Source organism: Mesoplodon densirostris, chromosome 19, assembly GCF_025265405.1.
Source record: "Mesoplodon densirostris isolate mMesDen1 chromosome 19, mMesDen1 primary haplotype, whole genome shotgun sequence".
In the NCBI taxonomy this organism is placed as follows: domain Eukaryota; kingdom Metazoa; phylum Chordata; class Mammalia; order Artiodactyla; family Ziphiidae; genus Mesoplodon; species Mesoplodon densirostris.
In genome coordinates this window covers 17201272-17224570 of record NC_082679.1, presented here as the reverse complement: position 1 = coordinate 17224570, position 23299 = coordinate 17201272, and the positions used below count along the sequence as shown (strand labels likewise).

Sequence of the window (23299 nt, the reverse complement as noted above, 5' to 3'; positions counted from 1 at the left end):
CACACACACACACAAAATAAACAAGCATGCAGGGCTTCCCTGGTGGCGCAGTGGTTGAGAGTCCGCCTGCCGATGCAGGGGACACGGGTTCATGCTCCGAACCGGGAAGATCCCACATGCCACGGAGCGGCTGGGTCCGTGAGCCGTGGCCGCTGAGCCTGCGCGTCCGGAGCCTGTGCTCCGCAACGGGAGAGGCCACAACAGTGAGAGGCCCGCGTACCGCACACACACACACAAAAAATAAATAAGCATGTAGGGCTCCCCTGGTGGCGCAGTGGTTGAGAGTCCGCCTGCCGATGCAGGGGACACAGGTTCGTGCCCCGGTTCGGGAAGATCCCACATGCCTCGGAGCGGCTGGGCCCGTGAGCCATGGCCGCTGAGCCTGCGCGTCCAGAGCCTGTGCTCCGCAACGGGAGAGGCCACAACAGTGAGAGGCCCGCATACCACACACACACACAAAAAAAGCATGCAAGTATACCTAGATATGTTTTAAAAATAAAAGTAATGAGATAGGGCTTACCTCCTTAATAAAGTATACATAAAATAAAGCAGTACAGGAATAAGTTTAGAGATGAATAGAGCAAAAGTCAGAAATAGATCCAAGTATAAATAAGTAATTCGTATATGATAAAGATATTATTTTTAAGTTAGTAGAGAAAGACTACTAAATGACCCATCCAATAAATGATGTTGTGAACAGACAACTGCCTGATCACTTGGAAAAGTAACTCTAGAATCCTTCCCTCATACTTAAGACTAAAATAATAGATTAAAATGTTTTTTAAGGGCCTCCCTGGTGGCGCAAGTGGTTGAGAGTCCGCCTGCCGATGCAGGGGATACGGGTTCGTGCCCCGGTCTGGGAGGATCCCATATGCCACGGAGCGGCTGGGCCCGTGAGCCATGGCCGCTGAGCCTGCGCGTCCGGAGCCTGCGCGTCCGGAGCCTGTGCTCCGCAACGGGGGAGGCCACAACAGTGAGAGGCCCGCATACTGCAAAAAAAAAAAAAAAAAAAGTTTTTTAAAAATTTAATTACATATTTATTAGAAGAAAGAGGTATGTTTAAATAAAACAATGGGAGAGAAGGCCTGGTAATCTGCATTTTAATTTCACCAACTAAAAATTTTGAAGTTTATAAAATTTTAACACCTAGATTTTTCTTGTAACTGTAAGAATAAAAATGTGAAGATAACTCGAGGAGGGCTTTTGAGTTTATTCCTAATATGTCCAGTATCACCTGTATTTCCCTATTTATAACAAAATTGCCATCATGATGTAGTACTAGACTTTAATTACAAAGGTTTTTAAAATACAGGGACTTACGTGTGGCTAAGGCTCCATGCTCCCAATTCAGGGGGCCCAGGTTTGATCCCTGGTCAGGGAACTAGATCCCACATATCGCAACTAAAAGATCCCGCATGCTGTAACTAAGACCCAGTGCAGCCAAATAAATAAATATTTAAAAAAAAATACACAGCAGTGAGTTATTACTTATTGTGATTGCCCTATCACTTGAAGTTTTGTAATATTGTGAGTCACAGGATCTTAAAGAAAAGCCTTAATGAAGTAAAGTTTTGTAAGTTTATAAGATCATTTAATGTACTATTATAAAATTACCTAAACAGTAGGCTTTTCCAAAAACTTAACACTTGTTTGACAAATAAATCTGTTTATAAGGTGATAAGTGATTACAAAATGTTTTCTCTTAGACCAAAACTTATATAAACCACCATGATTTCCCATTATAATCAGTGGGAATATTACAGTGTTTCTATTAATGGCAGAGTAAACTTTGTCATTAATGCTGGAAATGGTGACACACATTTGTAATTGCATACTTTAGTTAACCATATATTGGGGAAGTATTACTAATAAACAGTCCCTGAAGCACCTGGTGCACAACAACCAATGTGCTGTCAGTACTCACGAGTTCCCCAGTTTGGAGCCTGTGCAGATAGCACAGGTGGGTAGTAACATTTGCAGCATATTTGGGAATTTTTTTTTTTTTACATAAAATGACAATTTTTTAAAGCAAAACCTATTTTGGTGCAATATCATGGGATGTGAGAGCATCTTGAGCAGAGATTTATGGCAAACATTAGAGACAAAAAGCATGATGGGAGCACCCAGTGTTACATTCTTCTGTTCATACTGTGACCAGGCTCTGACCTCATGAAAGAAAGAATGGAATTTGTAAGTACAAAACCCATATTAAGCAAAAATTTGCCAAGTGATCATTCAAACAGCAAAGGGTGAGTATGGCTACTGTGTAATTATCTGAAGGGTTTATTTGTTGCTGGCCTTTTAGTATTGATGTTTAATTACCCAGGACTCTAAGGAATCGAAGAACTTCACCTGACTTTCTAGTTCTTTACTTCCTTTATAATAGAAATTTAATGCAGATAATACTTATAGATATAAGGGTATCACTTTAGACATATCTCCAGAACGTACTAAAAAAGTTAGGACTTCCTGGTGGCACAGTGGTTAAGAATCCGCCTGCCAATGCAGGGGACGTGGGTTCAGTCCCTGGTCTGGGAAGATCCCACATGCCTCGGAGCACCTAAGCCCGTGTGCCACAACTACGGAGCCTGTGCTCTAGAGCCAAGAGCCACAACTGCTGAAGCCTGCGCGCCTAGAGCCTGTGCTCTGCAGCAAGAGAAGCCACTGCAATGAGAAGACCGTGCATCACAAGGAAGAGCAGCCCCCGCTCTCCGCAACTAGAGAAAGCCCACACGCAGCAAGGAAGACCCAACACAGCCAAAAATAAATTTTAAAAAAAGTTAAAGCCTCTAGAAATAATGGCTGAAGTCTCAATGTAATCTGGTGGTTGTGGTTATTGGGGAAAGCCTACATCTGACTTGCCTAAATTATCTTTGATAATATTCCTGGGGGATTTTGTACCAGAGTTTTTTTGTTTGTTTGTTTTGGGGTTTATTTTATTTTATTTTATTTTACGGATCAAGTGACCAGCCCACTAAAGATAAACAGTTTTAAACTCTGGTCTAACGAGTAGATGGATTCAAATTGTGCTGCGGATTTGAATTGGTAGAAGTAAAACTCTAGACCTTTTTATAGGGTCTAGGTTATTTTGAAACCCCCAGAGGATAGGGATAGTTTCTTATCTTTTGGTTACGTTTCAGGTCGTTCAAGCCCTCAGTTAGACCCTTTGAGAAAAAGCCCAACCATGGAACAAGCAGTGCAGACAGCCTCGGCCCACTTACCTGCTCCGGCACCTGTTGGGAGAAGGAGCCCTGTATCATCAACCAGGCCTTTACCATCAACCAGCCAAAAAGCAATAGAGAATCAAGAGCACAGGCGAGGTAGAACTTTAGCTATTTACTATTTCTTAATTGACTGGTCAACATCTTCCATTCAACTTACTTTCATTAAAAACATTTACTCTATGTAAATGATCCTAGAAAGTTTAAACTGAACTTGATAGAATGTTCAGTCTTTCAAATTTGACTCAAAGTAGTGATGGTGGTGGGGATATATAGATTTTTGGTTTTGTTCTGGGTTTGTTTTTCCATTTCTAACTTTCCAGAAGTTTTTGACTATGTGTCCTAAGTTAACTGTCACTTTCTATGTGTTCTATAGCTGAAGTACACAAGGTTTCAAGACCAGAAAATGAGCAACTCAGAAATGACAGCAAGAGACAAATAGGTAAGTTGTTACTTGGATCTGAAAGCCTTATCCTATGCTTTTCAATAGAGGGAACATTTGAAATGTATGATGCATAATTACTATAAAAAATGAATAGCAAGGGTTGGTGACTATAAAGGAGTAGCACAGGGGAGTTTCATTATGGTAACAGAACAGTTCTTTATCTTATGGTGGGGGTACTGTGGATCTGTATATGTAGCAAAATGTCATAGAACTGTACATAGAGACATACCAAAAAATGAGAACATCCAAAACTGTTGAAATCTGAATGTGAGATCTGTAGTATAGTTAATTATATTGTGCCAGTGTCCTGGTTTTTCCCGGTTTTTGATAATGTATAATAGATAATCAAGATGTTGCTGTTGGAGGGGAAGCTGGGTGATAGGCACATAGGACCACTCTACTTTTATTTCAATTTTTTTTAACCTAATTATTTCAAAAGATTTTTTTTTTTTTTTTTTTTTTTTTTTTTTTGCGGTATGCGGGCCTCTCACTGTTGTGGCCTCCCCCGTTGCGGAGCACAGGCTCCGGACGCGCAGGCTCCGGACGCGCAGGCTCAGCGGCCATGGCTCACGGGCCCAGCTGCTCCGCGGCATATGGGATCCTCCCAGACCGGGGCACGAACCCGTATCCCCTGCATCGGCAGGCGGACTCTCAACCACTTGCGCCACCAGGGAGGCCCAAGATTTTTTTTTTTTAATCATCACGTGTCTAGAATAAACCCTACTTGATGGTAGGCAGTTGTCTATTGATATATTCTTGAATGTTATCTGCAAGTAGGACTTGTATATTTATATTTACATTGTTTTATGGCTTTCTCTTTTGTACTATGTTTTGTATTTTTTTATGTTTTTGTGTCAGTTTCATGTTAGCATTATAAAATTGTTTTCTATGCTTTTAAGAATGGAATTGGGAGTTCCCTGGTGGCCTAATGGTTAGGACTCAGTGCTTTCACTGCCACGGCCTGGGTTCAATCCCTGATCAGGGAACTAAAATCCTGCAAGCCGCGTGGCATGGCCAAAAGAAAAAAAAGAATGGAATTATCGGGAACTATAGTCAATATCCTGTAATATATCATATGGAAAAGAATATGAAAAAGAATATATATAACTGAATCACTGCTGTACAACAGAAGTTAACACAATATTGTAAATCAACTATACTTCAATAAAATAAAATTTTTAAAAAAGAATGGAATTATCTGTACCTTAAAAATTGAGAAGTTTTCTCATTAAAATTAAGCTCTGGGCTCCTTTTTTTTTTGAAGTAATTATTCAAGAACTTTAACTTTCTTTCATTATTATTGATTTAATATGATTGTATACTTTCTTTATCTGTTTTGTAATCTATGACATTTACCCCAAATCCATCCATTTTATTATCTTTAAATTTATTAGCAGAGAATAAATTATAATTATAAACTCTTCCAAATTAAAAATTAAAAGCAGTGGGTGATCTCCTTAATTACATAATAATTGGAAGATGATCTTTCACTTAATTTTAGAAAGCTAGATACAATTTTAAACGTATAAACACTTTATTCTGTACATTTTTATATGTTTATGTTTTTATTTGTTGTTTTTTGATGTGGACCATTTTTTTTAAAGTCTTTATTGAATTTGTTACAATATTGCTTCTGTTTTATGTCTTGGTTTTTTTGGCCGTGAGGCATGTGGGATCTTAGCTCCCCAACCAGGGATTGAACCCGAACCCCCTGCACTGGAAGGCAAAGTCTTAACCACTGGACCACCAGGGAAGTCCCTATATGTATTTTTATTTGTGCTGTGTGCCATAGAATTACAGAGATTTTGGTTTGGTTTGCTATGTTTCACTTTTTTTTAATTTGAAAAAAGAACCCCTCTCTTCTCAACATAAAATAATTGCCATGCTTCCATCATTCAAAAATTGTGTAACGGGCTTCCCTGGTGGCGCAGTGGTTGAGAGTCCGCCTGCCGATGCAGGGGACACGGGTTCGTGCCCCGGTCCGGGAAAATCCCACATGCCGCGGAGCGGCTGGGCCCGTGAGCCATGGCCACTGAGCCTGCGCGTCCGGAGCCTGTGCTCCGCAACGGGAGAGGCCACAACAGTGAGAGGCCCGCGTACCGCAAAAAAAAAAAAAAAAAAAAAAAAAATTGTGTAAAGTAGTGCTCGCTTTGGCAGCACATATACTAAAATTGGAACGATACGGAGAAGGTTAGCGTGGCTCCTGCACAAGGATAACATGCAAATTCGTGAAGTGCTACATATTTTAATATAAAAAGAATATATGTATGTGTGTGTGTGGTGTGTGTGGTGTGTGTGTGTATGTGTGCGTGTGTGTCTATCTATCTGAATCACTTTGCTGTACACCAGAAACTAATACAACATTGTAAATCAACTATACTTCAATTTAAAAAATAAATAAAATATAAATCATGTAAAGCAATAAATAAAAATATCTCTCACTGCCCTTCAAAATTTAAGACAGAAATACTGTGCTGTACTTTCTGGCTTTTGGCCAAGACATTTTCAGTAGTAGAGTTGAATGTTTAAACATCCTGCTTGTCTAGATTTAAGTGTCTGGATATACTGCTGTGGGTTTTTGTGGTTTGTTTTCTCAAACTTAGACAGTTTGCCAAATTTTAGTGAACAGTGAGCACAAACCTGTCTATTACTCTATAGTCACTTTTGATCTTTATCAGTATGTGTTAAACATTTCACATAATTATAATCATTGAATTCATAGTGCTTTGTGCTCTATATTTTTCTGTTAACCGACATCAAATACTATTCCATGTTTCTCTTTAATTTTTTTTCTTCTTAACTGTTCCTCTTGTGTTGGATATGTGGGTTCTCAAGTTTTCACTATAATTTATGCTACTTTGGTATTGCTTTATCATACCTCATAAATCTTGTTATTGTATTAAATTGTAGAGAAAAAATAGATATAGGAAGACTTGAAAAATATGGAACCATTTAGAGGGAGACAGTAAAGGTGAAGCAGGAAGTGGTTGGAGTGGTTGAGACCATGTACGTCTTTTCTTTTTTAAAAAAATATATAAATTTATTTATTTATTTATTTATTTATTTTTGGCTGCTTTGGGTCTTCATGGCTGCACGCGGGCTTTCTCTAGTTGCAGTGAGCGGGGGCTGCTCTTCATTGCTGTTCATGGGTTTCTTATTGCGGTGGCTTCTCTTGTTGTGGAGCACGGGCTCTAGGCGCGCGGGCTTTAGTAGTTGTGGCACACGGGCTCAGTAGTTGTGGCTCGTGGGCTCTAGAGCGCAGGCTCAGTAGTTGTGGCTCACAGGCTTGGTTCTCCGCGGCATGTGGGATCTTCCCGGACCAGGGATAGAACCCGTGTCCCCTGCATTGGCAGGCAGATTCTTAACCACTGCGCCACCAGGGAAGTCCGAGACCATGTACTTCTTGTCTTTTGTGTTATCTTTCAGTTTGTGCTGATAAATGTTCATCTGTTTTTCTCACTATAAATCTTGATTTCTATGATCTTTCCATAAAAGTCTTCCTAAATTTTGAGAACCCAATGTATATTTGACGTTTTGTAGGTATTAGGGATATAAGCAGAACAAAGTAATTTAGTACAGAAGTCTCCCAAATTGTTTGGTTGTATACTGTATCAGTAGCATGTATGAGTGTAAACCCCATAGATATAAATTTCATGTGTGCCATTTATAAATTTCATGTTTATAAATTTTATATGTGCTCTTCTCAGTCTATTATGTATTAAATGTTTGTGAAACTTCATTTTTTTATATTAAAAAATACAAATATAGTCATGTGTATAGAGACTTGTAAGCGTTTCTCTTGTTGACCATAAAGACCACAATAATAGCTTCTGCTCTAAACCAGCTTGTTCTTTCTTTATTAATATAGTTCCAGGTGCTCCTTCAGCTCCAAGGAGAGGGCGTGGGGGTCATCGAGGTGGCAGGGGAAGATTTGGTATTCGACGAGATGGTCCAATGAAATTTGAGAAAGACTTTGACTTTGAAAGTGCAAATGCACAATTTAACAAGGAGGAAATCGACAGAGAGTTTCATAATAAACTTAAATTGAAAGGTGAGTTTTTATTTTTCTATTCAAAAAATACTCTTATTTGACTTGTGAATTATGGATGTTTAGTACAAGTCTTGACTTTTATGGTATGTGCTTGTTTTTCATTAGAAGATAAACTTGAGAAACAGGAGAAGCCTGTAAATGGTGAAGATAAAGGAGACTCAGGAGTTGATACCCAAAACAGTGAAGGAAATGCAGATGAAGAAGATCCACTTGGACCTAACTGCTATTATGACAAAACTAAATCTTTCTTTGATAATATTTCTTGTGATGATAATAGGTACAGTCTTTTAAGCTGCTCTTATGCTCTTAGGAGGTTGAAGTGTGAAATGATTTCTTATAAATTCACAAAGTTTAATGAATACTTAAAAATATCTAGGGACTGCCCTGGCAGTCCAGTGGTTAAAAATCCGCACTTCCAATGCAGGGGGCCACGGGTTCAATCCCTGGTCGGGGAACCAAGATCCCGTATGCTGCATGGTGTGGCCCAAAAAAAAAAATCTAATGACTACAATTGTTTAATGATTTATTTTGCTAAAAGAAAATAATTTATACTAAAATTTTTAATGATATTACTCTTTGAGAAAAATAAATAATCATATACTTTTGTTTGGGGATGCATTCACATTTGAAAATTAGTAATTAAAAAAGAGGCATTCATCTAACACCTAAACACCTTTTACTTTACCCCTCTACAATGTAGTTCAGATGAAGTTTGCTGATGCAGTAAAACTCTGCTATATTGCAGTAAATGTGGATCCAGAAAACTGGTTAATTAAAGGATCCAACGTAACAAACTAAGAGTTCCAGGGTTTCTGCTACCTGATCCTAATTGTCCTCCTGGCTGCAGTTTGGTGCCACCTGGTGGCAGTTTTCTACTTCACTTTAAACGTGGATGGGGATGATTCTGAATCCTCTGATGGTCTGGGCTGTGGGCCAGCAGCAGCAATTCACACGCTTCGGGCGTCAGGTTCAGAGGTTGGGCCAGGAGCATGCTAGAAACTCAGGGATCTATCCTCCATCTCCTCACATCCTGAGACAGAATTTCCTTTCCTGGCTTTGCCCTTTCTTCCTTTAGGGCTGATTGGAGGGTAGAGTCAATTGCCAATCCCATTTATTGGGGCTGTTGTCAGTTTCTTTATATTATCAACTGCATTTGCAAGAAACTTAATAGCAGTCATATTTTCACATGAATTATAGGAACATATTGCCATGGACAGCTTGTGATGACTTAGATAAGGTGCTTATTTTATTTGATTCTTAGGAATTGCTTAGCCTTAATTTGGGAATCAGTGCTGCATAGTTTTGCTGGAAAATGTTCTTTAAAACTTGATACACTAAAGATTATTTGTTCTCATAATAGAGAACGGAGACCAACCTGGGCTGAAGAAAGAAGATTAAATGCAGAAACATTTGGAATCCCACTTCGTCCAAACCGTGGCCGTGGAGGGTACAGAGGCAGGGGAGGTCTTGGCTTCCGTGGTGGCCGAGGACGTGGTAGTGGCCGAGGTGGTAACTTTGCCACTCCTCGAGGATTTCGTGGTGGATTCAGAGGAGGTCGTGGGGGCAGGGAGTTTGCAGATTTCGAATATAGGGTAAGTAGTATTACGTGCTTTGGGGTTGGCTTGCAGTTGTATGAAATTCAAAATGTTTTAAACTTTTATCTATTAGAGGTGAATATTTTTAGGGCATTTGTATAACTTCCATTTGACTTTTCAGTGGAGGATGTACCTGATTAGGATATTTATATAATTTTAAGGAGCAGTAACTTCTTGGTTAATGAATCTAATTCTTTTTTAACTATTTTCTTTTCAGTTGGAGGAAGCAAAGAGAAATGTGATTTTTTTTTTATCATTCTGTTATAGAACCATGGTTTCAGATTTCATGGACTGGTAAAATTTCTTCCAAAAACCTGTTAAGAGACTGACTTAGGATTAATTTCTTTTCCTTAAAAAAATTTTTGTTGTTGTTAGAGGCACAGGGGATCACTGAAAGATATTATACGGTACAAAAAAGAGCCATATTGTATCACCTTTATTTCATATTACAAAGTATGCTTCAATACCAAGAGAATATAGGAAGAACATATTTAAAGGGGTCTTTAAGTCAGTGTTACTATCCTAGTCATCGATTTTAGGGATAGTGGAGAGAAAGATATATAATCAAAGAAACGATCAAAATCCCATCATAAAGAAGTCTACTAGGAATTACATAGGGCAGCTAGAGACAAAAAGACCGGGACTTCCCTGGTGGCGCAGTGGTTAAGAATCCGCCTGCCAGCGCAGGGGACATGGGTTCGAGCCCTTGTCTGGGAAGATCCCACATGCTGTGGAGCAACTAAGCCCGTGCGCCACAACTACTGAGCCTGCACGCCACAACTACTGAAGCCCTCACACCCTAGAGCCCTGCTCTGCAGCAAGAGAAGCCACCGCAATGAGAAGCCTGTGCACCGCAACAAAGAGTAGACCCCGCTCGCTGCAACTAGAGAAAGCCCGCGCACAGCAACAAAGACCCAAAGCAGCCAAAAATAAATTTTAAAAAAAAGAAAGAAAAGGAAAAGAAACAAAAAGACCTACTAGCAGGAATTTCATTATTCAATATTTAAAACTGGTCATTGTTGAGGTCCCTCTTGAAGGGTCATTGTTAGTGGCTTTTGGGTCTGTTCTGTTCGTTTTGATGCCTTTAATATTGTGTCATCATAGCCAAGGCTGCTGAAAATTAGCCTCAAGTCGTTAGCTCAGGATATCCAGCCATGGTAGATGCAGCCTGATGTAGCTTCAGCACTTTTAACTTGCAAAATGGCCATTCCAGCTAGGGGACTGTGTCTTAGGAACTACAGAAGTCCTCTTCCTTGCCACTGTTACTCCTCTTGAGGTTGCCAGTGACCTTTGCTTACAGAATTCAGTAGCCTTTTCACAAATATTTGCCCTTAACTACTCTGCAATATTTGACACTGATAACTGCCCGCCCAACTTGGAGTCTTTCTTCCTGCTTTTTGGTTTTTTAACACTTTTGATATTTTTCTCTTTATAAAAATAACGTATGTTCCTCAACACAGCCTATAAGGTGCTTCAGGATCTGCCTGTTTCTCCAGATGAGAGGTCTAGTACTTGCTCTAGATCTTGTTGCCAGTGGGACTGCCCTTTTCTTCATTCATTCTGCTACAGATATGTGGGTCTTCTTGCTGTTGTTTAGTGCCAAGCTTATTCCTATCTCACGACCTTTTTACCCATTCCTTCTGCCTGCAATGTTCAGTTTGCTCCATTGTGTTCATGTTTGCACTCTAGCATAGGCTTGAGCTTTCCCTCTCGCCTCTCCTGCAGCAATTTCCCCCTCCCCTTTCTGAGCTTGTCTATTCATAGCTTCTAATCAGTTTTTCGACTTGGACCTTGTATGCTTTCACTTACATTTTTCTATATTTACTTGCATTGTGTCCTGTGATCAACTTAAACTTAACCTTCCTCAGAATGTCCTCATCATCTTCTCACTTTCCCATCATCTCAGTTTGGTATTCTTTTTGTCTCCCAGGCTGTGGAGATATCCATGATCATGGGCCATTTCCACATCACCACGTTCATTCCTTTGAGGCGTTTCTGCCAATTACCATAATAACTCACTGATTGGTCTTTAGACCTTCAGTTTCTCTTTACCTCACTTCAGGCATATCAGCTACCTGTTGAAGAACCTATGGCAACTCCTGTTGAAGACCACATTGAGTCAGCTTGGTTTGAGAAAAAGTACGTTTAAATTAGACCTTGATCCTGATGAGAAGTTTAGTAATTTTTGCTAGTGTTACCTCAGTTGAGTTGTTAAACCTTTCTGGCCCTCAGTTTTGCACAGTTTTTTTTCAGATACACCTTTTAGACACCATTAAAGTCTCAGAGTTGGAAAGCATCTGAGAGCTGTGACCTCCTGGCCAAACGAAAAACCTCTTCTGTTGGTATCCTTTATGAGGGCATCTAAGAGCATCCATCCCACCCCAAGGGTGCTCTAATTATTAGGATTTCACAGACACACATAATTTGAACAAAATCTTTTTCCCTCTGTCTTCTAAACTTATTAGTTTAACTCTACCCTTGTCTATACACAGAATATATACTCTTCTTCATGATGATTTTTCATATATTTGAAAAAATTAGCTGTCATGTTGTGTAAGACTGGACCATTAATTCCCTTTATCTGAGCAGTCATCAGTAAACCTTTGAGTAACCACTGTGTGCATAGAATATGCACTTATTAATGCAAACCTTTGTTTTGAGGCCGTGTCTCACTGTTCAGCCATTTTGAGCCTTTAGTTAAAACTCCTATCATATATATTGTAGAATTAGAATGCATTGTAGAGGTTGTCTGCATGAGTCTTTATCCACACTAATGTATCCCTGACAGATAGTTCAACCTCTGCTTGGGTGTTTCAAGGAGTGACAGATTCACTAGACCTCAGGCTGATGGCTAGAAGGTTCTAATGTGACATTGCACTGCCTGCTCGTTTTACTCTGTAAGGGTCCCACTGGATATATCCAGCCCCATTTATTATTACCCTTTAACCTGTCTGATTCAAGCAGTTGACTCATAGTCATCTCTTATACACACTGCTTGATACCAACTCTGACTTCATCCATTGACCAAATATATTGAATTCTTCATATATGCCAAGCTCTATGCTGGACATTGGTGGTAACAAAACACATGCAGTCCCAGCCTTCTTGATGTTTATGGTCCAGTGGGAAGACAGACACAGCTGAAAAACAGGGGCTTCCTTTCAATCTTGCCTAAGGTTTGCTCTATCCTTAGAAACTTCTCTTCCTTCCTCCACTGATTTCTTCCTTTTCTGACCTCCTGTGGTATCTGCTTTCATCACCACACATTTTACATATACTTATATTCCCTGTTTCTTGTGTTTTGTTTTGTTCTGCATCGCCAACTAGATGGGAGCCTCTTGGCATTAGTGAATATGTATTTTACTTTTCTTTCCACCAGAACACCTATCTCAGCATGGAGCCATAGTGGGCTTGAAGTAAGTACTTAGCATGTTGATTAGGAATAAGTTACTTCAGTGAGGCTGAAGGTCCATCAGTGTGGCTAGCCAATGATTGTCCGTTCCAAAGTTGAATGATCCTTCTGTCTGCCACTAGATCCCGGACCTTCTCAGCAGGCTGTTCCTTCTAAATCGTAGCATCTGGCACCTTTAAAGGTGGAAGTAGTGATTGACCACTATTACATAAAGGAAATTTACCTTCTAAGATTATACTTGTTTCTGAAGCATCTAATACTTAGAGATGAAGTGCAGTGGCATTTGCAGCAGCCTTCATGTAATGGGTTAGCTTTGTTCTTTATGCTCCACTGACATGAACATTATAAGCAGATCTGGTTGTTTAATGAAAACATGGGTAAAGATAGGATCATATATTTTTTTAGAACTCCTTAGAAATATCAGTCAAACTAGAACTTCTCTCCCACCCTACTCCAGTAGGTAGTTAGGAAACCAAGGACCCAGAGGAGTTAACTCTCTTGATCTAGGTATAAGCTTAGCCAAAATTTACTCTTTGGCTTCTGAGTTTTCCTTAAGGATAATGTTAGAAACATAAGCTTGTGAGTTTGGTCCTATGGTGCTTCTTTTCTTTCTTTTTTGGGGGCTAGGAGATCAGGCTGGGGATAATAAGAGAGTGGACCACTCCTATTTTATACGCTGCTGCTAAGGAGGTTAAGCCGCCATGGTGGGTGAGACAGGTTGCCTTTCATTTGAGTCTGTGTTTCTTCAGAGAGGGTCCAGAGACAACAAGGTATCTGAAATGACTCAGCATGGTACTGTCTCTCTCCCTTTCCCCTTTTATTTTCTCTTTGCCTTCCTGCTCTTCTCTGTCTCCTTCTCCCTTTTCCCTCCCTCTTTCCCTTTCTTTCTCGCTTTCTTTTTTTACCTTTCAGAAAATCACAGCTTTTGAACCCTAAAAGGTCTGGATTGATCATACAGCTTTCTGAAAGGTAAAAAAAAAAAAAAAACAGGGCATGTGAAGGTTGGCATTGGTGGGGGACAGACATCAGGATCATCTTCAGCTTATTTCTTTCTTTATCAACTTACACCATGCCATTTGTATTCGAATTTAATAACATTGTACAAATGGTTTGGTGGTGTATACGCAGATAAAATTAAGTTTTTAACATAGGCAGTGTGTATTTCTAACAGTCAGGGTGAGAATCAGCAGTAAAAATCAGGTAGCAACTAGTAGCAGCTAGTTGGTAGCAACTAGTCCTGAGGAAAAGAGAAGCCCTTGGCTCTGTGTACAGGCATTTGGTTTAGGATTAATCTCACTGGAAAGCTAGAGGCTCCTTAAGATTTTTATTGCTTTCTCCCTGGTTGCTTTTAAAAACATTTCCCAGGCAGCGCTCTGATTTTCAGAACTTATTTCAGATTTAAAAGTTGTCCTTTTAAAATGAATTTCCAAATATTTTACCACCTGGATATTTTATTGCTTAGTAAAGATATCAAAGACTCAGGAATTTTATTTATCTTCTTCCAAAAAATGTTGTCAGTTGTATTTGATGAGTTTGACTACTATGATGAAGGCTTAATCTTTTTTTTTAATTATTAGGACAGCACCAAAGGTAGTAGGGTGTGCCTACATCTTAGCAGGGGGCCTTCTTGCTAGGACAAGCCCACAGCACCACTGCTTTAACCTCTACTAACTGGAAAATACAGTTAACAAATAACGAGCTACTGCTGGGTGTGTAAGTTATAAAAAGTGTTTCCTGGAAATCCGTGAAACGAATTTATACATGAAAGTAAGAGGAGGATATATTTAAAGGTTATGAAAAATATACTTAAAATAAAGCAAATTAAAAAGAAATACTTATTAATAAACCCCAATAGTTTGAAACATGAGCTAATTTTTTTTTTCCTTTTTAGAAAGACAACAAAGTTGCTGCATAGTCTGCAAACAAGTCTTTGAAAATAGATGGATTTTTAGCTCTTCGTGGTCCTGAGAATTGGTTTCAGTCTTTGAGAAGAATGAAAAAGTGAATTTGCTGTATATTTGTCACCAGCACTGGGTTTTTGTTTGTTTGTTTGTTTGTTTTTCTGCTTAATTTCAAAGATACAATACAGTTAATTTTGGGGGTGGGAGGGAAGGCTCATCTTAATAAATGAGCATTAAATATATTTGGAATAGCAGAAGGTTAAGTAATTTCTTATGTATAGTTAAACTAAAGCAGTACTCCAGTGGAACTTATAAGTATTTTTTCATCACTGAAAGGATTTTTCTTATCACTAAATTGTATTTGGCAATTATTGTGAGTTGCCTGCAGATAGGACTGTGATACTGTTTTGAGCCACAGAAGGAAGGGTCTGTGTGTCTATGTTTCTGTGTATCTGTATCTTTCTTTTTCTTTCTTTCTTTCTTTCTTTCTTTTTTTTGGAAATCCTGTAATAACCCTTCTGAGGTAGCTTATTTCGTCAATTAATTAGGGTGCTGGATGGTAGAGAATTTTGTCAGTCAACTATGTACACACAGTAAATACTGTTTCTTAGGCAAAGGTAACTTTTTTATATAGTTGTAAAATTCCATTATATTCCATTGCCAAAGAAACATTAAGAACTTTGTATAGCTGTATAAAAAGCAACTAATTTTTTAAAGAATAAACATTTTAAAGTCAGCAAACATACTGTGTCCTTGCAGAAGTTGATGTGCTGAGGAGCAGAGGTATGGGTGGGTCTTTTTTTCATAGCTTTTCAGGCTTAAGATTGTTGATTTTGATTTTTTTTTTAAATGCTTGGAACGTAAATGAAGATTTTGATACATTCTTTCATTATCTAAAAAGGGTAAATTACTTATGTTCATTGTAAGAACTTTATTTTGTAGTAAATGGCATATCACAGGACTTATCCACAAATAAATATTTTCAGCATACAAATGTAAATAATCATAGATAAGAATGTACTTAGATGATTTTCAAATAAATAACCCCCCCCCCTTTTTTAAGACAATAAAACTAGGTGTCAGGGCTTCCCTGGTGGCGCAGTGGTTGAGAGTCCACCTGCCAATGCAGGGGACATGGGTTCGTGCCCCGGTCCAGGAAGATCCCACATGCCGCGGAGCAGCTGGGCCCGTGAGCCATGGCCGCTGAGCCTGCGCATCCGGAGCCTGTGCTCCGCAATGGGAGAGGCCACAACAGTGAGAGGCCCTGGTACCGCAGGAAAAAAAAAAAAGAAAGAAAAAACTAGGTGTCAATTAACCTGTTCTTCCTGATATTCCTGGAATTTTGTTGTGATACCTTGACTCTTTCCATTATATTTCAAGAGGATTCAGAGTGTTAGAAATTATTTTGGCAACCTATAAAATATCATAACACTGGTCCTTAGGCCTGTGACCCACAAATGACTCAGTATAGAGTTCATTGCTAAAATTATTAGTAAATCTTTTTGATGTTTTAAGCTATAGTGGAAAAAGAAATCTGGCCACTTTGTGTTTTTATGAAGGCAGTGGAATAAAGAGATCCAAAGATTAAATATTTTTATCTATTTTGATTTTTGTTAACTTTCTCCTTAAAATATTCAGTAGTGATAAAGATATGGAAAATTGCACTGTAGGAGAATTGGAGTATATAAAGGTGGTTGATATTTTTCATTTTAATTTTATATCTTTTGTGTAGCTCTACAAGAAAATGTTTTGTAATTTGGTTTCATTATTAAGGTCCAGTACTTGGTAGCCATAGTTTAGATAATATTGTTTAATACTGTTTGCTTGCATGTTAACAACAAAATCTTTTGGAGGACCCATAAATCATGGCATTGAACACATTTCTGAGGCATTCTGAGCATCAAAGCAAGTGCTATGGCAATACCTGTGTAGACTATTAGAGATGTCCTGGGCTGATTTGAAAAAAAAAAAAAAGAAAGAAAACTGTAAATACCAATTCTACACGCTCTGAAAATATGAATTCATGCATTTTCCAAGCCCTCTGCGTCATTGACTAGGGCATTTGGTACCCCAGTAATAACCGGCAGCATGACATACCTGCAGTGCACCTTACAATATTAAAAGGGTTTTTATTCTAAGACAGAATAAAACTGTTCAATAAAAAATGTTCGTCAAAGTTCTTTCTCTTTAAACACTAATATTTTCTTACAGTAGAAAGAAGTATAGTGAAGGGCATCTTTAACATGTAAGAATGGAATTATGGTCATGTTTATAGTCCCTAAAATAGCTAAATTAATTTCTCTTTTCCTAGGATTTATACAGTGTTGTGTTTAAAGCTGGAAGCCCTTTCTCCCCCTCCTAGAGTACAGACAGCTCCTGAGTTACAATCCATGACATGAGGAGACTAAGCCATCCAGGCACAGGCCAAGCTGGAAACCTTAGGCTAGAATGCACCCTCTGTGGGCAAGCAGATGCAAAAGGCAAAAAAGGGAAGGGCTGATTCCACTGAAACTTGTCTTTGGATAGACCATTTCTCTTTCCAGAAGCACGACTTAATGTGAGGGGTAGGGAGAGTGGTCAGGCATGTTAATTCAGCTCAATGGATCTTAATCAGGGGTGAACTGACATCCAGGGAGCATTTAGGAATGAGAAAGCAGGTGTTTTGGTTATCACAATGACTCAGGGACCACCACTGGCATTTAAGAGTAAGGGCCAGGATGGTAAATGTTCTGTGCTATGCTAGACAGTGCCATAATTGATTATCCAGCCCAAAGTGCAGCAGTGACCCTTCCACTTTGAGAAATACTGACTAAAGTCCCTCTACGTGGAAAGACAATGAGTGGGGAATTAATTTTTCCCCAAAAATTTTTAATAAAAACTTTACTAAAGAATCTTTACATGGTACATAAAAGGAAAAGGACCTTACTTGCAGGAGTACTGTCAACATTTTGGAAACTCATTATCACATAGGAATTACCATTTCATCCTGTTCTCTGTCAGTAGTTCATAAATCTCATACCAGAAGCACCTGAGGAGCATTTTTTAAAGTACAAATTCCCATGCCCCACACTTGGAGTCCGATTCTGAAGTTCTGCAGTGAAACCTGGGACTCTGCCTAAGTCCCACAGGTAGTTCTGATCAGCCAGGTTTAGAAAGCCAATTTTAAAACATCACAGCTGACTCATCTAATCTAGCCCCCCTCCTTGTAAGGGCCCTGGTGATGTTTCCATGTTGAACTATTTTACCATTTCTCTGTCCTTCCAAATTCAGTATATCTAAGTTGTGACTCCAGCATGAAGAGTGGGAAAGAACTAAATGGAACAGGGGTGCATTTCTGCAGGATAGAATCTAAGGGGAAACAGGAAAATTGCGACTTGTTTCCTCTAGGGTTTGGCTGCTTTGAGTACCGAGGCTCTGTTCCTAGCATATAGGAAATGAATGTGTGGTGTTTCTGTGTCTCAATTTTACATAGTTTTTGTCCCTGTCTCCATAGGTTGTCAGTCTAAAAGAAAAGCTGCTCTTTCTGCCCAGCCCTGTGGTAATAGCTCACATCTAATCGTGTCTGGATTCATTGTTACAGGATGCCCCTGCCCTATTAGTTCAGAGACTATAAGCTGGTTTAAGTAGTGACAGTGGGGAGAGTGTCACAGAATAAAGTAATGAAGGTGAGTGAGCTCTTAGAGGAGCTCAGATGTCAACCACTTTGCTTAGTTTACCTACTTTGACTGTGATTTTAAAAGATGACAAGTATGAGTACAATTGGAATCAAACTTAAGGAAGTAAAGTAGCACCATTAATCTCTGAATCTGGGTGTGCTTAATGGGGATTTGCTCAGAGCAGGCTGCCTTAGCTTCTCCCAGTATAGAGACACTGAGACAACTTCTTGGCATAGGAGCTAGTCAGGTGAGGGAAGTAAGGGAGAGTGTCGCTTTGAGCAGCAGAGACTTGGAGGCCAGCAGCAGCCAGTCAGTCAGCTAGTGTGTACACTGGGAAGCTAAAGATGCAGGTCCCAGGCCCTGCTGTTGTGGGGGTCAAACCAACCTCCTGAGGAGGAGTGACGCAGAAGTTTTTATCCTGTTTTTCAAAGCCAGGGTTAGTAAAAGCGAGCTTGTGGTTTTTGAGACAGTTTGAAATCTGGCTCCAAGAGCACATGATGAGACTATGAATCAAATGTGGTTTCTGTTCTCAGTGATGGTGCCAAGCTGTGCCCGTTACATGGGTGTTCTTTAAATTCCAGTTCTGTTCGTATTTCAACAGACTTGGCTGACTGATAAAAATGTTTTCACGTTTAGCTCATAAACATATCAAAATCAACCTGAATCTGATTCTAGTTCATAATGAATGTTGATTTTTAGGGAAATGCTTTAAAATGCACTGGTGTCTGTATTGTGGTTTATAAAAAAACAAAGCAGCTCTGTGAGGCCAAAGCATATTTCAGTTTAATAATAAGGCTTTCATAGAGTGACTCATAGTTTAGGTGCAGAGAAACAACTGAGAGCGGCCAGCAAGGAGCTCGTGGCCCAGAAAGTCTTGCCTTTGCCTCTATAAACTTGAAGAGCAGCCTGGGAGTGGAAGAGCAGAGAGCCAAGAATGCCAGTTTGAGGAAGTGTGAGAAGCCTGGGCCAAGGCAAGATTGTAATGAATTCCAGTGAACGGTTTACAGTCATCCCAGTACAGAGAACAGGAACATGTTTACTAGATGTCTGGAGTGTGCTTCTGTTATCCTGGTACTCACTTAATCTTTATAATCCTTGGGTGCTGGCCTCACACAGGATTGTTGATGAGAATGCAAATCCCAACATTGCAGTTCAGGATTTTGCTTGTGCTGAAATTGTTTTGTAAATTTCTTTTACTGGGTTAGTTGGGTGACAGTTATCCCTTACTCCATTCCCCAGTGTTTAACAGCATTTCTTTTGTCCCAGAATGGGTTTTGGAGCTTTGCAGATTTCAGTTTACAGAGGAGTGAGGTATAGTTTCATTTTTGTAGAAGTAATACACTGTAAAAAGGATATGGGCAGGATGGAAGATGGTTTTTTTTAAATAGATAAATAAAAGAGGAAAGAAAATCTACCATCCCACCATTCAGGGCTAACCATTGGTAACACCATTTGGCTATATATTCAACCTGGCGTTGTTCTGTACAGGCATGTGCTTTTCAGCAAAAATCGATTCATAGTGTACGTACTGTTGTAAAACTTGCTTTTTTCACTTTGTGTATTGAGTAGCACTGTTTTGTTTTAAAGTATGATTATGCACACACAAAAGCACACATATCATGATTACCTATGTAAACAGTACCCAGAAGCCCCCTTAAAACTCCCTTCCAGTAGACCCCACCCCCTCAAGGGTAAGCACTATCCTGACTTCTAACAGCTTAGATTGCTTTTGCTTGCGTTTGTTCTTTACATGAATGGAATTACACAGCATATATGCTTTTGTACTTAGCTTCTTTGCTCAACATTGTGTTTGTGAGATTCATCCATATTGTTGCATTTGGCTGTGGACCGTTCGTTTTTGTTGCAGTATGGTATTCCATTGTGTTAACAGACCATGATTTATCCATTCTGCTGTTGATACCGCATTTGCATCATTTCTAGCTTTTGGCTGTTAAAATAATGCTGGCACAGTTTTTTCCTCCACAAGAGAAGCTGAAGTTAGAGTGGGTAAGAGGAACACTGACTTATACCTCTTAAGGACTTTGAATATTGTGAAAGATAGTAGTGCCCAGCTATGGTGCTGCTCCACACTAGTGTGCTACTGCAAGGAATTTGTAACTAAGAAAAAAATACTAGCAAACCATGATGTGCTATAGATGTAGACATAGGTGTGTATGTTAGAGCAGATGCAGGGTTAATCCTCCTCTGTGGGCCTAGCCTTTTCCCTAAGGACGCTGCTCCACCTACCACCCTTCCCAGTGGCAGCACTGGAGTATTTCTTGCCCTACAAACTATGTTCAGGAGGTAGACTTGGTGTCCTTGGTCCCTGCCTTTCTGGTAAAACCCCTACTTACTCCATTCAGGCTTATGTGATCCTCTCACTCTCCTGGTTACCTGATTACTCCCATCTTAAAAAAATTATTCCTGCCTTTCTCTTCCTCTATACCTCCATCCTTCCATATGACTTCATCTGTGTGGCTTACCCATCTGTGTTGGGAGTCCCCAAGATAATCATACTCATGGCGATGATTCTTACAGCAAAAAGATGCAACGCAAAATTGAGCAAAGGAAAGGGTGTGTGGGCGAAATCTAGAGCAAACCAGGCTCAGACTTTCAGAGGGGACTTTGAAAGTGGTGTCACAGAGTATGTACTTCATTCCCCCAGCAAAGAATTGTTCCAACATATGTGGAATGTTGTCTCCCAGGACAACAAGCTCATCAGCAACTGAGGGCCCAGGGTTTTGATCGGGGTCTGGTTATTTAGGCATCTTCTGCGTGGCACATACTAAAATCCCAGACTCCCAGAAGTAAAGCACAAATACACATCATTGACTGTGCAGTTTAGGCGCAGTGAGCCACCCTTATCAGTTTTGGGAATGATGGAAACCCTCCTCAAACCCTAGTTTTCAGATGTCAGCCAAGGGCCAAACTTCTTAGCAGTCTTTTTAAAGGATAGGAGTCAGGCCTGCTGTGTTAACTTTCCTGGACCCATCCTACACCCTGGCCCCTGTTCCTTTCCCTGTGACCTTTTCTTCTCACCTCCTCCCACCCAAACCTGTAGACACACCTGGACCTTGTCTGTCAACCTCAACTGCATCATCTCTGAATCATGGATTTAGACACCCTACGCTTTGATCTTCCAACTGGCTTGCTCAAGAAATAATAAGTACATACACACATAGAGTGACCTAACCACTCCTTTGCTCAGTAACTGCGTTTAGCTTGGTGCAGACCTCCAGGTCAGGAATCTTTCTACTTTGGATTCATTAGCTTCCATCTTTCTTCTACTTTCCCTACCACCATCTCCAACCAGCCTAGACTCCTTGAACTATCATTATCTTACAAATAACCTTAAACTCCCTTGCACCTCTTTTGAGCTTTTTGTGCTCTTGCCTAGAGAAACTTCAACCCTGAAAGCATCCAACCACCCACATGTTCAGTATTCACTCAGAGGGGTTGTGTCCTGCGGAAGAGAATCACAATTGAATACATTAGTACCACTGTAGATCTGATTACTGCTCTCTCCTGGCCCTCAGCATTGCCAGCAAAACTTAGTACTTTTCTGTAATCACCTCTCTGTAGTCAGCAAATGGCCCTGCTATCCATTTCAAAGAGAACTAGAAGACAGTGGATGGAAACTGCCTCAGGTACTCACCACACTCTAACATATGCATCCAGCCTTTTCCTGGCTGTCCTTTAAAAACAGAAAAGATCACGTAGCAAAAAACTGCTTGTGCTCTGGCTCCCTAACTCCCACCATTCCCGTTACTGAATTACCTCTTTCTCTGTGTCTTCAACTTCTTCCTTGATAAAGGATCCTTTCCATTCGCATTTAATTATAATGCTAGCATATTATATAGCATATTAATGTGTTAGTATTCATATATTTATATATACAGGTGTAACTTGGAGATATTGTGGGTTTAGATCCAGACCCCAGTAAAGCAAATATCACAATAAAGTGAGTCACATGAATTTTTTTCTTTCCTAGTATATATAAAGTTAGATTTACACTGTACTTTTGTCTATTAAATGTGCAATAATAGCATTATGCCTAAAAAACAATGTATGTACCTTTATTTTAAAATAATGCTGTTGGGAAAATGGTGCCGATAGACTTGCTTGATGCAGGGTTGCCACAGAACTTCCCATTTGTAAAAAATGCAATATCTGCAAAGCACAATAAAACGAAGTATGCCTATAATTGTAACTATGTAGCATTTATTATTAGACTTCTTTTTAAAGAAAATTATCCTTGAATCCTACATCCTACTAGTTCCTCCTTAGCTCTTGAACTATCTAGATGCCTGATCCCCCTTTCACTTCTTAACCCACTTGTTCTACTTCATACACCGCTAAAACAGTTCTTGGTAAGGTCACTAATGATCTCCTGTGAGCCTTTCAAAGTTTTCCTCTCTTGCTTGTTTTACAGAAGCATTCCATACAGTCTGCCTCTCCCTTCTGAAAATACTCTTGTCTTCCTGGCTGCCCGATCCTCGGTCTGCCTAACTCTAATTCTTCAGTCACCCCATTTTGAAATAATAATGTTCCTCAGGGTTCAACCTGAGCTTTTTTTCCTTCTCCCCGCTGCTCCCCACACACAACACTACCACAAATTATGCAGTGGAGTTTCCCACATTTGGGGAAATCACAGGGGTCAGCACATCTGGAAAAGCTTCACCCTGGGAAAACCAACTTCGTGATCTTGTTATCTCTCCTGCCAGATAAGTTTGCTTTTTTTCCCCCCCTCTTTTTAAGCTGCGTACTCTCTCTAGCCTTAACTACATGGAGTTATTCTCACATTCACTCATCTAGCACAGATCTTTTCTGAGTCTGGATCTGACTTTTCCTTTGGCCGAGCCGCAAGGCTTGCGGAATCTTAGTTCCCCGACCAGGGATTGAACCTGGGACCACAGCAGTGAAAGCGCTGAGTCCTAACCATTGGACCGCCAGGGAGGTCCCTGGATCTGATTTCTTGATACCTGTGCTTGGAGGTCTTACAGTAGCCTCTCAAATGT

General features: G+C 39.8%; 1 protein-coding gene, 1 non-coding gene and 1 pseudogene across 5 annotated transcripts in view; 2 read left to right on the top strand and 1 right to left on the bottom strand.

Annotated features, from left to right (window-relative positions):
* LSM14A (LSM14A mRNA processing body assembly factor) overlaps window positions 1-22485 on the top strand; it is a 55538-nt gene extending 33053 nt beyond the window's left edge. Inside the window, exons 5-12 of one of the 4 annotated variants that reach the window (XM_060085168.1) lie at window positions 3141-3320; window positions 3598-3663; window positions 7535-7717; window positions 7823-7994; window positions 9078-9309; window positions 11375-11451; window positions 12692-12728; window positions 14616-22485. In XM_060085168.1, the coding sequence (XP_059941151.1) occupies window positions 3141-3320; window positions 3598-3663; window positions 7535-7717; window positions 7823-7994; window positions 9078-9309; window positions 11375-11451; window positions 12692-12728; window positions 14616-14639 (971 nt within the window). In that variant the 3' untranslated portion in view covers window positions 14640-22485. The remainder of the gene's footprint in view (window positions 1-3140; window positions 3321-3597; window positions 3664-7534; window positions 7718-7822; window positions 7995-9077; window positions 9310-11374; window positions 11452-12691; window positions 12729-14615) is intronic. The other 3 variants (XM_060085169.1, XM_060085170.1, XM_060085171.1) reach the window with 3 other exon arrangements.
* On the top strand, window positions 5808-5914 carry LOC132481043 (U6 spliceosomal RNA). The gene has a single exon (XR_009530750.1). It is a non-coding gene; the product is annotated as a U6 spliceosomal RNA (small nuclear RNA).
* Window positions 22486-22866: 381 nt separating the features above from the next.
* Window positions 22867-23013, bottom strand: LOC132481064 (U1 spliceosomal RNA; annotated as a pseudogene).
* Window positions 23014-23299: the final 286 nt, after the last annotated feature.